The following is a 17,053-nucleotide window of genomic DNA, read 5'->3' on the forward strand; positions in this document are numbered from 1 at the left end:
TAGGTGTTCAGAATGCCAGGATGCCCTCACCCACTGGTACTATGAGAAGGATGGCAAGCTCTACTGCCACAAAGACTACTTGGGGAAGTTTGGGGAGTTCTGCCACGGATGCTCCCTACTGATGACCGGCCCCGCCATGGTGAGTGAGTCCCCTCATCCCAGCACCTCCACTTCCCTTTGGTTCCGTCATCTTTCCGGTTTTCCCATCAGCCAGGGTTTCCCCTTGATTCAGTTACTAGGCAGGTGTTGAGCACCTGTCCAAGTGTTGGCAGTGGGTGGGTAAGTGGGCAGGGAGGACACACCTCCAGTGGGAGAAGGTTGCAAACCAAAAGGATGACAAACCTAAATTGTGTTCAGGGCGTTCGGAAAGGAGAGCTCAGGGCGAGCTGGCCAAGATACGGGGCCACCTCTGTTCCTGCTCCTGTCAAAACTGGCTAGCCCTGTAGTAGAGGGACTGTGAGCCTTTCTAGTGAGGAAGGTTCTGTCTGAGAACTCCTTCCCATGGCTGAGACCTAGACAGGAAAGGCCCCCGCTTGACTGTCTCTGGCAGCTCTGGGGTCATACAGCCCATCCTGCTCTTTCTCCAGCAACAGCAGCTGGGCTTAGTCCGCCCAGACCACTCACCCCTCCCTCACTGCCCTCTCACAGGTGGCCGGTGAGTTCAAGTACCACCCAGAGTGCTTTGCCTGCATGAGCTGCAAGGTGATCATCGAGGATGGAGACACGTACGCACTGGTGCAGCATGCTACCCTCTACTGGTAAGAGGGCAACCCTGCCTGTCCTCTCCAGGAGCGGGGAAGCGGGCGGGCAGTACACTAGATTCCTATTACAGCGATGCTCAAAACCAGTTCTGTAATCTGTTAGCAAGAGGGCTGAAGTCTCTCTCTGCCTTCTGTCCTCACCCCCCATTTCACAACAGGAAGGCGCTTTCTGTGGAAGATTCCAGAAAAGTACCAAGGCAGAGACCAGACCCTCTAGAGCAGCAGTTCTCAACCTTCCTAGTTCCGCAAACCTTTAATACAGTTCCTCATGTGGTGACCCCCAAACTATAAAACGTTTTTCGTTGCTACTTCATAACTGTCATTGTGCTACTGTTATGAATCAGGCGACCCCTGTGAAACGGTCATTCGACGCCCAAAGGGGTTGCGACCCACAGGTTGAGAACCTCTGCCCTAGAGCTTACCCAGGCTAACTTTGGGGTTGACAAAAGAATCAGAATGAGGTCCGGAGAGGGGAGGGGAGCAAAGAGACAGTGTTGGCCACCACCTCCGTGACCAGTACATCCCTCGCTGCAGATCCAGGGCACCACCTCCAGTCCCAGCCCCAACCCAGCGGCCCCACACTCCTCATTCTGAACAGTGCGCTGGACTCCTGCCAAAGAGGGTGTAGGAGTGCGTCCATGGGTAGTGTTACTTGAAACCCCAGGCTGCTGTGGGTGTTGGGGGAGGGGACACCTCAGGTCAGGCTTCAGAATCCCAGCCCACTCTGTGGCCCTTCTCCTCAGCGGGAAATGCCACAACGAGGTGGTGCTGGCACCTATGTTCGAGAGACTCTCCACGGAGTCCGTGCAGGACCAGCTACCCTACTCCGTCATGCTCATCTCCATGCCCGCCACCGCCGAGGGCCGACGGGGCTTCTCCGTGTCTGTAGAGAGCGCCTGCTCCAACTACGCCACCACTGTGCAAGTGAAAGAGTGAGTGTCTGCGTGTCGGGTTGGCCCCCTATCTGCCCAGGAAGCCCCGGGATTCAGAACCGCAGTCTTAGGGGAGCTCGCCGCGCCTGAGCCTCGGCACTTCTGCCCGCCTCCTGAAGCGCAGACTCTGCTCACCTTGCAGATCTCAGCTTTCCAAGAATGTGTGCTCTTTGAGATTCTCTGATTCGATTGTGTAGCTCTACTGCATCATTTGCTCTTTCCACTAGAATGTAAGTTCAGGAAGAACTTGGTCTTAGTAGCACTGCATGCCCAGGACCTGGACCAAGGAGTCAGTGTTCATAGACTAGTTGAGAGAATGCCAAAGGGAGAAGATCAGGTCCTTCGTCCAAAAGAGGATATGAACCCCATCGTAGGTTGTCAGGACAGAGACCAAGTGGGGAAAGAGGCTGTCTCCAGCTAGTACCAGGGATGAGGCACCTCTGAGATGTACAGCCTAAGTCATTATTGTGCGCCGACTCCACGCTGGAAAGGAGACTGCTACCTATAGTACAAATCCAAGTCAGAAGGAGATCACGTCTATGCCGAACCCTCATGGGATGGCGTGAGGTCAGGCTGATACTCCGGACAATTGTACTCCGCAGCATGTCCTCAGAGGGGGGGTGGAGTCTGTGGTTGTGTCTGGTGTAGACTAGAGGTTGAGCATCACCAGAGAGGTCCTGGATTATGCAGAGCCTGAAAGGCCCATGGATTGGTTTAAGCAGGGAGGTGTGAGTGCCTAGGGTAGCACTGTAGAAGGATTGCAGGTATGGAACTTGGGTGGGAAGGAGTAAGGCTAGAGGTGGCGGCGGGCCAGGCGGCTGTTACCAAAGGAGAGAGGTTGGTTGCAAATCCTTAGAAGGCAGAATTCTCTGAGATAGTGGGGGGGACCGTAAGGAAGCCCAAGATTGGGAGGAGCATGTTCAAGTTTCTGATTCAGGTCACGGGGTGAGTGATGATGTGCTTCACTGAGAGGGGACACCCCTGGAAAAAGTTGGCCTGGGCCTTTGGGCCAGTGGTGGGTCTGGGGCTGGGTAAGCGACATTGGCTGGCCAAGCCTTTAAGTCACCTTCATGCCTCACTTCCTGTCCTACACAGGGTCAACCGGATGCATATCAGTTCCAACAATCGCAATGCCATCCACCCTGGGGACCGCATCCTGGAGATCAATGGGACTCCGGTCCGCACACTCAAAGTGGAGGAGGTAGAGTGTGTGTCCAGGCTGTGTGATGGGTGGGAGGTCTGCCTGTGGCCTTTCCTCACTGGGTCTCTTGGTCTCAGTGCTGATGTGACCTGTGACCTGTACCAGAGCAGCATGGAGCTACTCAGAGGTGGAGGCTCCCATTAGCCACACTGTGCTTGGGTCATCTGGGGCAGGGTGGGTGACCCTGGGGTGGGGTGGCCAGTGGGAGCCAGCCTTACACTGCTCTTGACCACAGGTTAAGGATGCGATTAGCCAGACGAGCCAGACTCTGCAGCTCTTGATTGAGCATGACCCGGTCTCCCAGCGTCTGGACCCGCTGCGGCTGGACGCACGGCTCTCTCCTCACATGCAGAGCGCTGACCACTCCCCCACCCTCAGCACCCTGGACACCAAGGAAAACCTGGAGGGGACACTGAGGAGACGTTCTTTGAGGTGCGGTGCACCTCCCAGCCTCCTCCGTTTATGTCCCTGTGCCTAACCCTCCAATTAAGCGAGTCCCAGGGGAGTCAGGGAGAGAACCAGCTAACTGTGAGGACTGTGCTGAGCAGCCCAGCAACCGGTCAGGCCCAACTGGCTGCCAAGTTTCCTTGGTTACCAAAGGTCAGGCTCTGTCCACTGAGCTGCATGGAAGGTGGCAGCGTGGCCTTTGCGGGGAGCGTGGGACTCGGGGCCTGGACAAGGGCCCACAGAGGATTGACTCGGTGTCCACGAGGACATGGACAGCCAGAAACCAGGAAATGACACAGGATGCTTAAAACTTGAGAGGCACCAACAGCCCAGGCCCCTGGCAGGAGGGGGAGCAGTCTCCCCGGCTGGGCAAGCTCTCAGAGAGATAGCTTTATAGACCAAGAGTCAGGCCCACTAGGCAAACCTGCCTTCCGGGGATTCACGCGGAGCCCCCGGCACAGATCACCTCATCCCTCTGGGCCTCTGTTTCTGCATCTGTGAAATGGAGTTACAAGATAAAGGGGGCTTGCTTGCCCACTTGTGTGAGGATTAAATGTGGAAAAGGATACACAGAGGTGTCGTGCCTGACCGGGAGGAAGTGCTAGTATCCCTGGGAGTAGAGTCTTCCTCTACTCTCCTGACCAAATAGCCTGAACTACTCAGAGCCCTGTGGGCTGACGCCTCGTGGCAATGGCCCTCCGCACGGCGGTTGCCTTGGCTTCTGGCTGCCCTTGGCCTTGATGAGCTGGTGAGAACAAAGGGCAAAGAAGGCCTGGGAGTGCATGGCCCAGAGAAAGGAAGGCGTGGTGGGGAAGCAGGCAGGCTGCACATCTCTCTGGAGTGGTAGCATGCCGGAGAGGGAGGGGAAAGCTCACCTGGTACTTGTGGGCACAATCAGTGGGCATGGAGATGAAGGGCAGGCTAAGCCAAGAAGCAGCCAACCAGGTAGCCAGTGAAACAAGCAGGGAGGAGTGTCTGGACCCAGCATGCCCCTGCAGGGCTGGGCCCCTCAGCCTCTTTCCTCTTCTGCTGTGCGTTGGAGTGACAGTCATCTCCTGTTTCAGGTGTAAACCTAGAGGCTCTGTGGCTCTAGAAATCACACCTGCTTGTTATTTCAAAGTTCAGGAAATGGCGACAGGTGCAAACATTTGCCAAAATGCTACTGCGCTCCCTGTGTGCTGGTTATTGGGGTGGTTCGCTGCCCAGGCTGCGCCTGCTCACTGAAAGTTTGAATATGTGAGTCTGCCCTGAGGGGCCTCAGAAGAAAGGCCTGGCCATCATGCTCTGGCCCACCTGAGTCAGAATCGATTCCAGGGCAGCTGTGGTGGCAGTACTGGCATGTTGTCACTCCAGCCCCGTCCACACCTGGAATCGAATCGGTCTGGAAGGTGTGCTGGGTCCCCATCTCCAGTGCCATCAGAGGGATCAGTTGACACTAGTAGTAGTTTAGTATTTTAGGTGGAGAGTTCTCAGAGTTCCCGTTCTGAACACACTCTTACAGTGGGCTTCAGAACTCGTGGGGCCTGCAGTCCCAAGATGGGTCATCTGCCTGACATCAGAGCCCCGCCCCCTTCTCAGCCTCCTGACTGAAGATTTTGGGTCGGGTTGGGAAGCCCTGAAGGTCCTATCCCCAGGATTTCCTGGCAGATCCCCAAGGACTGCCCTACCTCTCCCCACCTCTCTCCTTGTTCTCAGACGCAGTAACAGCATCTCCAAGTCCCCTGGCCCCAGCTCTCCAAAGGAGCCCCTGCTGCTCAGCCGGGACATCAGCCGCTCGGAATCGCTCCGCTGTTCCAGCAGCTACTCACAGCAGATCTTCCGGCCCTGTGACCTCATCCATGGGGAGGTCCTGGGCAAGGGCTTCTTTGGGCAGGCCATCAAGGTGAGCACAGCAGGCTTGGCTTCTCCCTGCCCTCTCACTCGCAGCTCTTGGGTCCCCCCCGCCCCCCATGCAAACATCAGATGTCCTCCTGGCTGTAGGCAGGAGACCTGGGAAGGCTTGGCGATGGGCTTAGGAGTTGCATCTCCCTCAGGCCTCTTACAGGCACCGTTGCTGCTGCACTGACATTTCTGGGCCTGCAGCCCAGGTTGGAGCGAGCTGGGCCCATTACCCCGGCATCTCACCGGTAGCTTATTAGGTGCCTGGAGGCCCTGGGTGCTGGGGTGCTATGGGGAACACACAGAAATGGTGCCTGCCTCCCTGAGTACTGATGAGCAGTCAGAAACTAACCTCTCTCTTCCTCTCTCCCTCTCTCCCTCTCTCTCTCTCTCCCTCTCTCCCCCTCTCCCCCTCTCCCTCTCTCCCTCTCCCTTTCCCTTTCTCTCCCTCTTCCTACTCTTTCCTTTTTCTCCCTCCCTTTCTCCCCTCCTCTGCTGAGAGTGAGGAGGGAGGGCCAGGTAAGCAGTGTGTATCAGCTTGGGTGCAGTGAGGCTGCAGAGCTCACCACAACACCCCCAACCCTCCCCTGCACCCTCTCCTTGGTGCATGTCTGTGGCACTGACCCTCCTGCCTCCAGACCCTCACCAGAATGACGGGGGGCTCACTCCGGTGCCAGTAACCACAGCCCTGCTTGGCTTGGCCGCTTCCCAGCCTTTCTCTGGGTTCCCATGCTCCCCGTGCACGGCCAGCTCGCCAGGGACGCAGCCAGGCCCCCACGAGCCCCCAGTGGCCCTCGTGCTGCATCTTGCACATCAGAACTCGGTCTGTGCCCTTGGGCGCCATGTGTCCCTCAAAGGACGGGATGGCCACTTGCCAGGGTTTTGCTCCTAGTACTTTTGAGCGAACAGCCTGCAGTTTCTGCCCCGTTAACTGTGGCCCTCCCCACAGGTCACGCACAAAGCCACAGGCAAGGTGATGGTCATGAAGGAGTTGATTCGGTGTGACGAAGAGACACAGAGGACTTTTCTGACTGAGGTGAGAAGAGGGCCTGAGAGCTGGGAATTTGGTGTCGCCCCTGAGAGCAAAGTACGTTGAAAGCACGCTGCAGGAAAACTCCTGCCGCCCTAAACCCCAGCGTCGTCATTATTTGTCCCATGAACAGCAACCAAAGATCCATGAGCTGGTGCCAGGGACACGACAGCAGAGGAGGTGAAGGGGGGAGAAGGTGGAACTAGGGCCAGTTTCACATCCGCCACGGAACACTTCACTCAGTTCCCAGAAAGGCAGGCCTCGTCTACACGGATGGCCCTCACCTGACCATCACTGGGTCCCAGCATCCTGTTGCCTCACAGAAGCTGGAGGTGGGAGGTCCACTTGCCTCCAGAGCAGAAGGCTAGAGGGAGGTGCAGTGGGAACTGACCATCCAACCCCCTTCCCCTCCCAGGTGAAGGTGATGCGCAGCCTGGACCACCCCAACGTGCTCAAGTTCATCGGCGTGCTGTACAAGGACAAGAAGCTGAACCTGCTGACTGAGTACATCGAAGGGGGCACGCTGAAGGACTTCCTGCGCAGTGTGGTGAGCCCATCTCCCACGACGACTTAGCGCCCACCACCACGAACCACAGGGCCTGGAGAGCCCCAGCTCTTGCCCCTTAAGGACCCTGCCAGGCATACTTGGGGCACAGGTGGGGCGGATTCCCCGGAAGGTCATAGTGACTCACAAGGGGAACCTGTGGGACAGGACCCAACAGCCTCTGATAGGCATTCTTCCATCCTATTCTGCAGGACCCGTTCCCCTGGGAACAGAAAGTCAGCTTTGCCAAAGGCATCGCCTCCGGAATGGTGAGTCCCACCAACAGGACCCACGTCTCCCTGCTGGAGATGTGCAGGGATTAGCGGGCAGGTGCCGGGAGGCAGAAAGCCTGTCCTGGGCAGCTTGGGCTGCACTCAGCAGTTCTTGTCGGGCTTGTTTACTCCCGTGAAACCGCCCTTGACTGGCTGTCCAGAATTTACAGCCCTGCTCTCTGGGAGTTTGTGGAGTCTTAGGGAGTAAGCAGCGTGGATGGACAGACAGGGCAAATGGGAGCCGCAGACTATGGGCGAGGTGGCCTGTGCTCCCCATCACAGAGGCCGCTGTCTGGTGCTCAGGGAGAGTCCGAGACAGCTTCCTGAGGCAAGCAGCTCTAGTTGAGTCCCCAAGGATGGGCCAGAGTTAGACCGAAGTTCCTACTGGGAGATCAGCCTTGGAGTTGAGAGAATGACAGTGCATCGGGTGGGGGGATTGATATCTCGTTTCCCCAGGAAAGAATAGTACTAAGCAGAGTAGTCACACTGAACTGACAGGCCTCGAGTGATTTCTGCATTCCAGGAACTAAGCTGGATTAGCACGAGTGTGTGTACAAGTACTCGTTCTCCACAACATCCCTGGTTTCCACATGAGAAAATGCAGCCAGCAAGACACAGGCCTGGGGTCCTGGGCCAGTCAGCCTGGCCCCTGAGCCTGCGGTTTTTACCTGTTCTCTTCCTGCAGCGTCTAGCGTGGTAGCACTGAGACAGTAGAGTAAGATCCCCAGGTTTCTAGCCCACCAACCTGGGCTGTGTGCAGGCAGATAGAGACATGAAGAATTGTGGGTGAGAAGTCTGTGAGCAGAGCCTTCCCGGTCAGTAGGTTGGGTGGAACTGGAGTGTCTCGGGGCAGGCAGGCCTGGGTAGGGCCGGTGACACATTTCAGTTCCCAGATTAGGAGAGCGGCTGTGGGAACATGCAGTCTGATTGGAGAGGCTGGTTGACAGAAGTTGAGGCGATTTGAGGGTATCCAGAGCTGTGGTGGCACTGTGTACAAGTGCTTGGCTGTGAACTGGAGGGTCAGTGGGCTGTTGTAGGCCACCGGCCACACTCCTGGAGAGAAAAATGGGGCCGTCTGCTTCTGCAAAGGCTGCAGCCTTGGAAAGCCCGTGGGGCCTTGCTTCGAATCAACTAGACAACAGTGCAGTGCAGTAGAGGCACCTGAGGTTGGGAACGCGTTGTGGGAAGAGAAGATGGCTTTGAGGAAGGCTGAAAGGATCGGGTAGCAGGGGAGAGGGTGAGCAGCTTTTAGGTAGGAAGAGGCTGAAGGGTAGACGGAAGGTGGCCAGGCACTAGCATTAGTCGGGAGCACAAAGCGAGCATGGGTCAGGAAGAGGGCACTGGGTCCACAGGCAGGAAGAATCCCAGGTGGGTGAAGTCAGGAATGGGCAAAGGGAGTGGTGCATCTGCCTGCGGCATGCTCACCTAGAGCTTAGCTACATGAACGGGCGACTAGGGTGGGGTGAGTGGAGATGACGTTGTGGTGGGGAGTGGGCTCAAGGGCAACAGAAGCTGGGACCATGGAGACCATGTTAGGTGAGGGGTCCCAGTTCCGGAGTTGGGTCTGCTTGATTTTCTGCCCATGGGCCTCAGCTCGGGCTTCTGTTCCAGGCATACCTGCACTCCATGTGCATCATCCACCGGGACCTGAACTCGCACAACTGCCTCATCAAGCTGGTATGTCCCAGAGGCCGGCCCGCCTGGCTTCACGTGGCCTGTCTGTCACCTCTTGCTTCAGACCAGAAATGTATGTCCCCTGGACCTTCTATCTTGCCCCTCCTCTGGCCTACAGCAGTCCTCTGAAATAGCTTTTGAGAAGTCCCAGACACACAGACCCAACTTTTCTACCTCTCAGTGGCCGCCTGGTGGCGGGAGGGGGAAGTGGGGGCAGTCATCTGCTTGGAGGGACTTAAGCCCCGTCTGGTCCCAATCAGAGCCCTGTGAAGCAGCTCATTACTGACCCCACGCTGTAGCTGTGGTCCCTGAGGCCACAGAGCTTGTGGGTTGACCGAACCAGGGCTTCTGATTCCACACTCCTCCGCTGCCCCTCCGCTCTGCTGTTGCAATGTTCCTCCTTTGATCAACGTGCAGTCTGGCCTCCTGTGTCCACCAGCTGGCCCAGGCACTGAACTCAAACCTGTACCACACAATCATGATCCCTTTTCCACATGACTGCCCTGTAGCTATTTGAAGAACTTATCTCCTGCATGTCCCCACACTGACTCCCATTTGTCCTTCTCTGTCTTATCCTGGCTCTAGCCCCGGCCTTCTATCCTGCAGGACAAAAGAACAACACCCCCACCACCACCACCACCACTGCCAATCCCACCTCTGAGCTCCCGGCCCAGAGCCTCATCCTTCCAGGCTCAGGGGCTCTGCCGTCAGCACACTGGTGGTCCAGGGAATTTGTTGTACACACAGCTGTCTGTTTAAAAACACAAATGCCAAGCCTTGTCTGCTGGATAGTTTGCCTCCCTGGTAGCACACGTGGTGACATGCATAGCTGCTTGTTTAAGGTTGGCAGTTTTGGCTCACCTGGTGATGCCGCGGAAGAAAGCCCTGGCATCTGCTTCCAAAAAACCAGCTCGTGGAATCTCTGTGGAGCACCCTCCTCCTCCTCGGAGCTGGTTTGGGTCCTTTGTCCCTTCTGTGTGATGTTTCTGGCCACACACACACACCCTACCCCACCCCAGGGTCAGGTTTGGGAACGTCCCTACCAGGGCCTGACCTGGCTTGTGCCCTGCTAGGACAAGACTGTGGTGGTGGCCGACTTTGGGCTGTCTCGGCTCATAGTGGAGGAAAGGAAAAAGCCCCCAGTGGAGAAGGCAGCCACCAAGAAACGCACCTTACGCAAGAATGACCGCCGGAAGCGGTACACGGTGGTGGGAAACCCTTACTGGATGGCCCCTGAGATGCTGAACGGTGAGTCCGGCCTGTGGCACGCCTCGTCTATGAACTGTAGGGCGTGTGATCCAGAGCCCAGGGCTGATAGAGAGTTTTTATCCTCTGGAGCTGGTCCAGGACAAGGTCTGACTGGCTTCAGTGCCCCCAGGATCACTAACTGGAAGCTGCTCTCCTTGCTGAGAAGTGGTGTATGGTGCCCCCTGGTGGATAATGCTCAACCCAACCGGAGCTGCTGGATGATGGGGTTCTTTAACACATACACACCTGATTGTGAGGCTTCAGCAGTGGCCTGATCAAGCCTCTCTCGGAGTCTGAGGCCAGAGAGTTTGGTGGTTTGCCCTGGCACAGAGCAGGCTGCTGGCAGAGCCCACATGAGTGTGATTCTGTTCTCCTTGCTGGGCAGTGCTACTGTGTAACAGCCATGCTAAGGAAGGCGGTCTGGGGGTACCTGCGTGGGGCAACTTCACAGAGCCTCTTCTGGGCAAGGTTCTTGTCTGCAGCTCAGCTTGGTCCTGAACCTAACAGTCTGCTCTCTGTTCCCAAAGGAAAGAGCTACGACGAGACTGTGGACGTCTTCTCCTTTGGGATTGTTCTCTGTGAGGTGAGCTCCAGCCAGGAGGCCATGCCTGAGGCAGCAGGCCTAGCAGTCCTGTCCTGCTTCAGAAATGGGAGGCCTACTCCTATAGTGACCCCATATAGGGTTTCCAAGGCGGGATGCCTTCGCAGACTGTCGATCCTGACCTCCGCCGGCACATGAGGCTCATGCTGGCATGGCAAGGACTGGGCGGTGGGTTCTCGGCGAGGAAACGGGTGCAGCCAGTGGCAGTGGTGAGCCCAGACTCTGGTAGGAAAGGCAGGAAGTTTCCACTTGGCTTCCCATCTCACTCCTGAGCCTAAGGTCTCCATGCCCAACTCACCTCTGCTCCTCTTCCCTCCCTGGGGCTGTCCCCGCCCTCAGACCAGTAGGCACTGTGGGGTTCAGAGTGGGTCTTAATACACTTCCTGCCCTCGGGAGCTTAGCAGGCAGACAGCAGCTTAGCTCCAGGGTGTCCTGCAGGGGAGCGGGCACGTGGAAAGGCGACCATGATGCTGAGAGAGGAACTCCGGCCTGGGAGAGAGGTGGGAAAAGGGCCATATGGAGTCTGCCGAGAAGTTTTTTTTCTTTAACTTTCAATTGGGGTAAAATATTTGTAACAAATTGGGAGCGATATACAAGTTGCCCCACTATCCAAAACTGAAGCATGTGTAAGCAACCTTCTGTAAGCCCAAATGAAACGCGATCCCAAAGCCCAAACCCACTGCCATGGAGCCAATTCCAAACTTCATTCGTTCCAAATTCCTGTCTGAACACTGAAAAGTTCGAGAACTGAACATATTTCCCCATAAGAAACCATGGAAAACCAAATCATTGGTTCTAAGGCCCCCAAAATTACACTCATCGATTCATTTCTCCAGGACTTGAAGTCACTCTGGGGGCGGTTGGCCTCCTCGCAGCACTGTTTTCGCTGGGCTAGCGCCATCGAGTTTTTTGTGACTTAGCCAAACTAGCAGTCACTTTTTAACCTCGTCAATGATCTGAGTTCTTTGTTTCCTGGTTACTGATTTCGCACCTTTCACGACATTAGCCATTTTAATCACATTTTCCCCCCCAAAAAATGTTGCTAATGTCGACTTAGCCATCTTGTATTCAGCCGCCAAAGCAGAGAAGCAGCGACCTGATACAAATGTTGCCGTGATTTCTGTCTTTAACGCTATCGTGGTTCTCTCACTTGGCCTCTTAGCTTTATTGCTGTGATTACTAACTTTCTTTGGACCTGTGGTTACAATATTTTATACAAGTAAAGTACAAAAGCTCAGTGAGGAATGTTTTAAAGCACTAACCCAGCACTCTGTTAATCTGAGCAGAGCGGTGCTTACACTGACGCGCCCCCTCCCCGTGTGTCTGTGGTGACACCCGACAGGTGACTCACTCTTGGCCAGGACAGGTGTCTTGGGTTTTCGGATCGACTGTCGAACAAATTATAAACACGGAGCAGATTTTTCTTCAAACTTTCCTGTTTGAGTAGTGGGAAGTTTGAGCTTGGAGCCATTGGACAACTGAGCTATCGCTGTATTCAGGTTTCTGAGGCTGTAAATCTGTACAGAAGTAGACAGCCTCAACTGTCTCCACAGGGCGGCCGGTAAGTTTGAACTGACAACCTGGCAGTTTAGCAGTCCACCACCACCAAGCATCCTAAAGAAACAATCACCATTCATTTATATGGGGCAAATGTTTAGTGTCCCCACACCAAAAATCTATCCCAAAACACACAAAGCCGTTAGTAATAATAATTTTTACATCAGTCAGTATAAGACATGAAAAAAACTAACAATTTATAAATTATCAAGGGCTCGTGGGGGAGGGAGCATAGGGGATATGAGCTGATACCAAGGGCTCAAGTAGAAAGAAAATGTTTTGAAAATGATGATGGCAACATATGTACAAATGTGCTTGACACAATGGATGGATGGATGGATTGTGATGAAGAGTTCGTTGTAAGAGCCCCCAGTAAAATGATTTTAAAAATAATAATAATAATTTTTAAAGGCCTTTATGGGGCAATTTTACCCTGTCCTGAGGGTCACTGTGAAGCAGAACCAACTAGATGGCAGTGGATTTGGCTTGGCTGGGGGGGTGGGGGGCAGGTTTGAGAGGTAAAGAGGGCTTTCGCTTAGAATGCACTGAAGGTAACTTAGTGGTTTGAAAACTTAGGCTGATTTGGAAAGAGCGGAAATGCACAGTTTGAAGAATGCAGGTACTGTCAGTGAAGCGAACATGTAGAAACTAAAGAGTTACACCTGTGTATATTTTATATATAATATACATGTATATGAGGAGATTTCAAAAAGTTGGTGGGAAATGGGGTCAAAAGATATTGGGGGTACACATATCCTTCTGTGGGTACCCTCCCTCATCCAGATGCTGTGTCCCACTGAAGCTTTAATGAAGGCATCACTATAAAAATATATATATGTGGTAGTATATCTTGATTGACAGGCCACTATATACAAAGCACTAAGCTGATGCCAAATAGGATGGGGCCCAGCCCTGGGCCTTACAGGGCCTTTCCCCTGTCACAAGCCAGAGGCAGGTGGAGCGTGTAGAAGCTGCTAGCCCTCCTGTGCCACTGAGGAACATTAGGCTTGTGCTGCCGTGAGGCCCCTTCTCAGCAACTAGAGGTTGAATTGGGGTCAGCCGCACTTGGAGAGATGGGCAAGGGCCGTGCTCCCACCTGGCTTTTTCCCACCTCCTCTCCTGCTCACCCCAGCACCCGTCCTCCTGCCATCGGGCTGTGGCCTCCCCAGTCCGTCCGTGCTGACCAGCCGTCTTCCCACCTGCAGATCATCGGGCAAGTGTACGCGGATCCTGATTGCCTGCCCCGCACACTGGACTTTGGCCTCAACGTGAAGCTTTTCTGGGAGAAGTTTGTCCCCACAGACTGTCCCCCAGCCTTCTTCCCCTTGGCTGCCATCTGCTGCAAACTGGAGCCCGAGAGCAGGTTGGTGCCCTGCCCCACCCCCAGCTCACACAGTCCCGAGATGCTTGCCCAGCCTTGGGCTGTCTGATCCTGGCATGCCAAGTCATGCCGGGAGGACTGAGATGTGACGGAGACAGAGCTATTCATTTTAAAAGAACAAAATTCACCCGAACCCGTCTCACGCTTTAATAGAGTAAGTAGTACAGTCAATGTTTTATATTACCCCTTGTCCATACACACACATCTTTGATAGAGTTCTAATTTCAAAGTAGATAGAAATGTTCTATTGTGCCTTGGGTTCTGTCAAGTTGTCCTGGTGCACAGAGCCCCCCAGCCCGGGCCCTTCTCCCCTTGTTCTGTGTGGTCCCATTGTTGCGGCCTTTGTGTCACCCCATCTCATTGAGAGCCTTCCGCTTTTTCTCAGCCTCCACTTTACCATCACGGTGTCCTTCTCCCAGGGACCCCGGCCTCTTCTGATCACGAGACGACCTCTCGCCACACTCACTTCCAAGGAGCATTCTGGCTGAACTTCTTCTAAGACAGATTCATTTGTTCTTCTGGCTGTCCATGGATTTTTTCAGTGTTCTTCACCAGCACCATAATGGAAATGCATAGATTTTTCTTTGGTCTTCACGATTGAACGTTCATATGAAAGTGACGTCATTGCAAACACCATGGCTGGGATGGGGTGCACCTTAGTCCTCAAAGTGACCTTCATGCTCTTCGCCATTTTAAAGAGGTCTTGTGCAGCAGCTTTACCCAGTGCAAGATACCTTCTGACCTCTTGCTTTCTGCTACCGGAAGCATTGAGTGTGGGTCCAAGCAAGGGGAGCCCTTGACACCGCCCATCGTTCTCCACTTAGCCTGCTCGTAGGTGTCTCTTGGTCCCGTCGTGAGGATCTGTGTTTTCTTTTCTTTTCTTTTTTTTTAAATTTTCCTCGCAGCCCCTGGATCTGTGTTTTCTGTACAGGGGGTTGCAATCCACAGTGAAGACTGTAATCTTGAAACCTCGGTCCTCTTCATACAGTCCATCTCGAATTCTCTGTTCGGCTCACAGACTGAATAAGTATGGCGAAAGGATTCAACGTGTGCCGATGTTAAATCATGAAGTATTTCTATGTTCTGTTTGAACAACTGCCTCTTGCCACAGGTTCCACATGACCAAGGGAAGCATTCTAGAATTCTCACTCTTCTGAATGCCATCCGTAGTTTATTATCCACACAGTAGAATGGTCAATAAAATAGTCAATAAGCATAAGTGAACCTCTTTCTAGTATTCTCCGCTTTCAGCCAAGACCCATCGGAAGGCCTTAATGATGGCCCGTGCCACGTCCTCTTCTGAATCCAGCTTGAATGCCTGGCAGCTCCCCGTCTGTATGTGAACGATCTTCAACAAAACTTTACTTGCATGTGATGTAAATGATATCGCTCACTAGTTTCCACATTCTGTTGGGCCCCCTTTTTTTTGAACGGACACAAACAGGGTCCCTTTCAATCCGTTGGCCAGTCTTTCAGATTTCTCGGCAGAGGCCTGTGAATGCAGCACTTCATCAGCTTGCTGAAACCTTTCAACTGGTGGTCCATCAATCTCTGGAGCCTGGCTTCCACTTATCCCTTTAATACAGCTTGGACTTCTTCCTGCAGCACCATTGGTTCTCGCTCATGTGCTACTCTTGAGATGGACTATCAGCCAGTTCTTTCGGCACCATGACCCTGGGTATTCTTTCCCTCGTCTCTCGATGCCTCCTGCGTCGTTCAGTATTTCGCCCATAGACTCTTTTCAGTGTTGCAACTCAAGGCTCGGCTTTTTTCTTCGGGTCTTTCAGCTTGATGTGTGCCGGTTGTGTTCTTCCTCCATGGTTACACAGTTCGCTGTCATACTTTACTTTGTCCTCTGGAGCTCCCCCATTGAGTTCTTTAACTTCCTCCTTTCTTCCATTTGCTTGAGTGGATCTGTGGTCAAGGGTAAAGTTCAGTCTCTTCTCACATCCGCTTGGACCTTTTTTCCCGTCTTTTTAATGGCTTTTTGCTTTCTTCATGAATGATCTTTTGTTCTTTTTTTTTTATGAGTGATGTGCTTGATGTCCTCCCACCGCTCATCGGGTCTTCTTTCCTCAGTGTTCAATGCAGCAAATCTACCATGTTCCTACCCACTTTCCTGTTTTATCTTTTTTGTTGACTACAGGAAATTCGACTCAGAGACTGTCTGAACATCTTATAATGTCCACCATCTGTCAGTATTCCAGTTCTGACTTTTCTTTACTGGAAGGAGTAATACGACAGTGAACTTATGTATGCATCTATCTGCTTTGCTCCTTTGAGGCAGCGGTTCTCAACCTGTGGGTCGTGACCCCTTGGGGGGGGTCGAACAACCCTTTCACAGGGGTCACCCGATTCATAACAGTAGCAAAATTACAATTGTGAAGTAGCGACAAAAATAATGTTATGGTTGGGGGTCACCACCACATGAGGAACTGTATTAAAGGGTCGTGGCATTAGGAAGGTGGAGAACCACTGCTCTAAGGAAATCTTTAACATTGCCTTTTCTTCTGAGCTTATATTTTTCACAATTACCAAAGTTAGCTCAGGCCCTTCCAATTAGAGTCTCTATACGAGTTTACTTTTTCTGCTACCAAAAATTATGTTCCTTTAAAAATCAAGTTTAAAGGTTACTAAAATAGAGAGCCTAAGAAGAGTAAGTCTCCTCTTGCCTCCCACTCTACCCTCCCAGGGCAGCCAGGTGGCCCAGGATGATTTCCAGAGCTTCCCTTTAGAGTTAGAATTTGCCAGTGGGAGGCTGTCTAAATGGCCTCACCTAACTCCCCGGAGTGAGGAGAATTCTTGTCGGGGTCGACAGCCCATGGCCCATTGCTATGAGTGGAGGTCAGACAGACCCTTCTGGCCAACCTTTGTCATCAGTTCTTACAGCAGCTGCCCCACCACCGCACTCTCAGTGGCCGCACAGAACTCCACAGCCCTATTCACCACTGCGGAGTTTGGTCGGAGACTAACGGGTAACAATTCAGGATCAGGACCAACTGGGTTGTGTTGTAAGCAAACCTTTCTCTGGCCTCTGCTCTGCTCGGGCAAAAGTTAAAAAGCTCTCTAGCTCAACCAATAAGTGTCTAGAAGCACCCCACTCCACTAGTAATCTTTTGCCTAAAGACACTCAGCTCTTTCTTGCTCTGGAAGCTACATCAATTGCCTGAAAGCCCCACACTCCTCCTGGAAGCTTCCTGCGAGAAGCCGTTGGCTCTCGCCCTGTGGGTCAGTACCCCCACTGTGGTCACCTTGTGCCACCATCACTTCACACTTGATACTGCTATGCCACCGTTTCTCATCATCTCCATCCCTGGTGGCCCACAGGCACCATTTACACAGTCCCAACCATTTGATGGGAGTAACAAGACCCTGGTGAGAAAGGCCCGGTGAAAACAACCCATCAGACCCCAGAGGCTTGTCTCTTGTGCCTTTTGGGCCCTCAGTTACATCAGGTCAAAGACTGGGAGGAAATGTCGAGCTGCAGAGTGAGTGAGTGAGTGAGTGAGTGAGTGAGTGAGTGAGTG

The 17,053-nt window shown here is 53.5% G+C and overlaps 1 protein-coding gene across 1 annotated transcript in view; it reads left to right on the forward strand.

Annotated features, from left to right (window-relative positions):
* Positions 1-17,053, forward strand: part of LIMK2 (LIM domain kinase 2) — a 33,265-nt gene that overhangs the window by 13,365 nt on the left and 2,847 nt on the right. The window contains exons 2-14 of the mRNA XM_004716712.3: positions 4-139; positions 649-758; positions 1,505-1,693; positions 2,789-2,894; positions 3,130-3,326; positions 5,037-5,223; positions 6,169-6,255; positions 6,665-6,796; positions 7,006-7,062; positions 8,677-8,742; positions 9,813-9,987; positions 10,515-10,570; positions 13,351-13,508. Of these exons, the coding sequence (XP_004716769.1) occupies positions 4-139; positions 649-758; positions 1,505-1,693; positions 2,789-2,894; positions 3,130-3,326; positions 5,037-5,223; positions 6,169-6,255; positions 6,665-6,796; positions 7,006-7,062; positions 8,677-8,742; positions 9,813-9,987; positions 10,515-10,570; positions 13,351-13,508 (1,656 nt within the window). The remainder of the gene's footprint in view (positions 1-3; positions 140-648; positions 759-1,504; positions 1,694-2,788; positions 2,895-3,129; positions 3,327-5,036; positions 5,224-6,168; positions 6,256-6,664; positions 6,797-7,005; positions 7,063-8,676; positions 8,743-9,812; positions 9,988-10,514; positions 10,571-13,350; positions 13,509-17,053) is intronic.

The sequence above is a fragment of the Echinops telfairi genome, unplaced genomic scaffold (genome assembly GCF_000313985.2).
Source record: "Echinops telfairi isolate 266 unplaced genomic scaffold, ASM31398v2 ScPeMD7_29;HRSCAF=101, whole genome shotgun sequence".
Classification (NCBI taxonomy): domain Eukaryota; kingdom Metazoa; phylum Chordata; class Mammalia; order Afrosoricida; family Tenrecidae; genus Echinops; species Echinops telfairi.